The sequence below is a fragment of the Asparagus officinalis genome, chromosome 4, assembly GCF_001876935.1.
Source record: "Asparagus officinalis chromosome 4, Aspof.V1, whole genome shotgun sequence".
NCBI classification, from domain to species: domain Eukaryota; kingdom Viridiplantae; phylum Streptophyta; class Magnoliopsida; order Asparagales; family Asparagaceae; genus Asparagus; species Asparagus officinalis.
In genome coordinates this window covers 92984965-92987683 of record NC_033797.1, presented here as the reverse complement: position 1 = coordinate 92987683, position 2719 = coordinate 92984965, and the positions used below count along the sequence as shown (strand labels likewise).

Genomic DNA, 2719 nt, shown 5'->3' with positions numbered 1-2719 from the left:
GAAGAGGGAAAGGAATTGAAGAGAGATTTAAGGGGTTGAGGAGAGCTTTGATCTTATTTAGAGTTCTTGGTGTGGAGGAGTTCTTGGATGTTTAGAACTCAAAGAAGAAGAAAACCGAAATTTTTGAGGAGCTGGAACCGAACTTGAGGAAGAAGGAAGAAAGAAAATGGGGTTTTTAGAGCAAGTGCAGCAAGCTCCCAGTTGGGAGTCCTAGTCAGCAAGCTCTCAAGAGCTCTCAACCTTTTTGCCAGTTGGGAGTCCTAGTCAGCAAGCTCTCAAGAGCTCTCAACCTTTTTGGAATAAAAAATTAAAAAAGGAAGTCTTGGGAGGCACTCATTCTTTGTCTCAAGAGCTCTCAACCTTTTTGGAATAAAAAATTAAAAAAGGAAGTCTTGGGAGGCACTCATTCTTTTATGGAGTTCCAACAAGCTCCTAGTTAGGAGCTCCAACAATATCAAAAAAAAACTCCTCTTCTATTTTAATATTTTACCCATTACTTTTAATTATATTTAAACCTCTTGTATTTTATTTCTAACCGTTGGATACGGCCTTCGAGGGAGCGCACGCGATCTTCGAGGCAACCCACGGTCTTCGAGGGAGCGCACACGGTCTTCGAGGTAACCCGTAGCTTTTGAGGGAACACACATGGTCTTCAAGGTAACCCGCGGTCTTCGATGTTGGGCACGAAGTTCGAGGTATCGCAAACTTTGACCGTCAATCGACTGATGCCTATAAAATTCGACGGCTTCTCTCCTCAACCCATCATCTCTCAGAATAAAATGTCTAGCTCATCTAGCTCTAGCGATGATGAAATGATGAAGAAGTTCTTTCTTATGGGAGCTGTTGTCGTTGAGGAAGAAGAACAAGAGAAATGTTCAACTTCAGTTCAACACAAACGACGTATCGTGCTCCATCGAAACCGACTGGAAGGCCACAATCGGTTATTCCAAGATTATTTTGCTGACGCACCAACCTATCCTCTTTATTATTTTCGTCAAAGGTTCAGAATGAGGCGTTCATTATTCCTTCGAATCCATGACGCAGTCGTCGAACATGATAAGTACTTCGTCCAAAAGACGAATGGTGCTGGATAGTTAGGACTATCTAGTCTTCAAAATATTACTGCAGCTATGCGGATGATCGCATATGGAGCATCAACTGACTCCGTTGACGACTACGTTCGGATCGGTAAAAGTACGTCGCTTGAGAGCGTGAAGAGGTTCGTTCGATCGATTATCAACATCTTTGGAGAGGAATACCTTCATGCACCGACTAATGAAGACGTTGCACGCCTGCTCAAGGAAGGCTCACAATGAGGTTTTCCTGGTATGCTTGGGAGCATCGACTGCATGCACTGGACATGGAAGAACTGTCCAACTGCCTGGCAAGGTATGTATACTGGACATTTTCATGAACCCACAATTATTTTGGAGGCCGTAGCTAGCAAAGATCTTTGGATATGGCATGCTGAACCCACAATTATTTTGGAGGCCGTAGCTAGCAAAGATCTTTGGATATGGCATGCCTTCTTTGGACTACCGGGGTCTCACAATGACCTTAATGTTCTACATCGTTCACCGGTTTTCGCACAACTTGCGGAGGGAAGAGCTTCACCGTGCAACTATACTGTCAATGGCCACGAGTATAATATGGGATACTATCTCGCCGATGGGATTTACCCAGAGTGGTCCACATTAGTGAAGACTATTCCAGCACCTCGAGGAAACAAGCATAAGTACTTTAATCAACAACAAGAAAGCGCAAGAAAAGATGTTGAGCGAGCTTTTGGCGTGTTGCAAGCTCGATTTACGATTGTTCGTGGACTAGGACGTTTCTGGCAACCTTGTGTGCTGAAAGATATCATGACAGCTTGTATCATAATGCATAACATGATCGTTGAAGATGAACGTGATTGTCAATTGGACAATAACTTTGACTTTACCGATTCGGTACCAGTCGTTGAACCTTCTCATGTGCAGACGGTGCCTCTAACTGAGTTCATCCAAAATCATCATCGGATCAGGAACACGCAAACACACAAATCACTAAAAAATGATTTGATCGAGCATCTGTGGCAGCTTAAGGGATCCATCGCCGAGGATTAAGTTTCTTTATGTCTAATGTAATTTCAGAAAAGGAGTTCAAGTTGTTGTACTATGCCAATTTCATTTTCAATAAAGTAGTTGTTTTCATTCAATGCCAAATTTGTCAACTTCAAGTACAATCATAAATCTAATATATGATAATATTTGATAATTAGGAAGAACTAATGAGGATGCGATGTGAGTACAATATATGATAATTAAGAAGAACCCTTGGACATCCACCTCTCCAATATCTCTGCCTGACGCATTTCAAAGTATTATCGTTGAACTGAATTGAGTGTTGAGAGATCGATCTTCATGATATCGTCATCTTGTTTCTTCTGTTTTAGCTCCATTTTTTCTTTGTTGGTTTGCTTCATCCACGCGAAAGCCTCTCCCATAATGGACTTAGCGGACTCAGATTTGTCCACATTTTGTTTCCTCTTGAGTTTTGCCGCTTTCCTCCCTTCAGGCCTTGCTATAACATCATCCGAGTCAATGTTCAACTCGATGGGGGTCGCTGGCATGGAATTGTTTGGTGAGGAATCAGAGTTCGTGGTTCTTCTCGGCTGTGATCGAATCTTATTGTAATTTTCCATTTGTTGGCTCCACTTTTGGTGATGACGCAACTCAAC

The 2719-nt window shown here is 42.4% G+C and overlaps 1 protein-coding gene across 1 annotated transcript; it reads left to right on the top strand.

The window, feature by feature from the left end:
• LOC109839044 lies at positions 1329 to 2105 on the top strand. Its single transcript, XM_020407474.1, has one exon. The coding sequence runs from the start codon at positions 1329 to 1331 to the stop codon at positions 2103 to 2105; it is 777 nt and encodes a 258-aa protein (XP_020263063.1).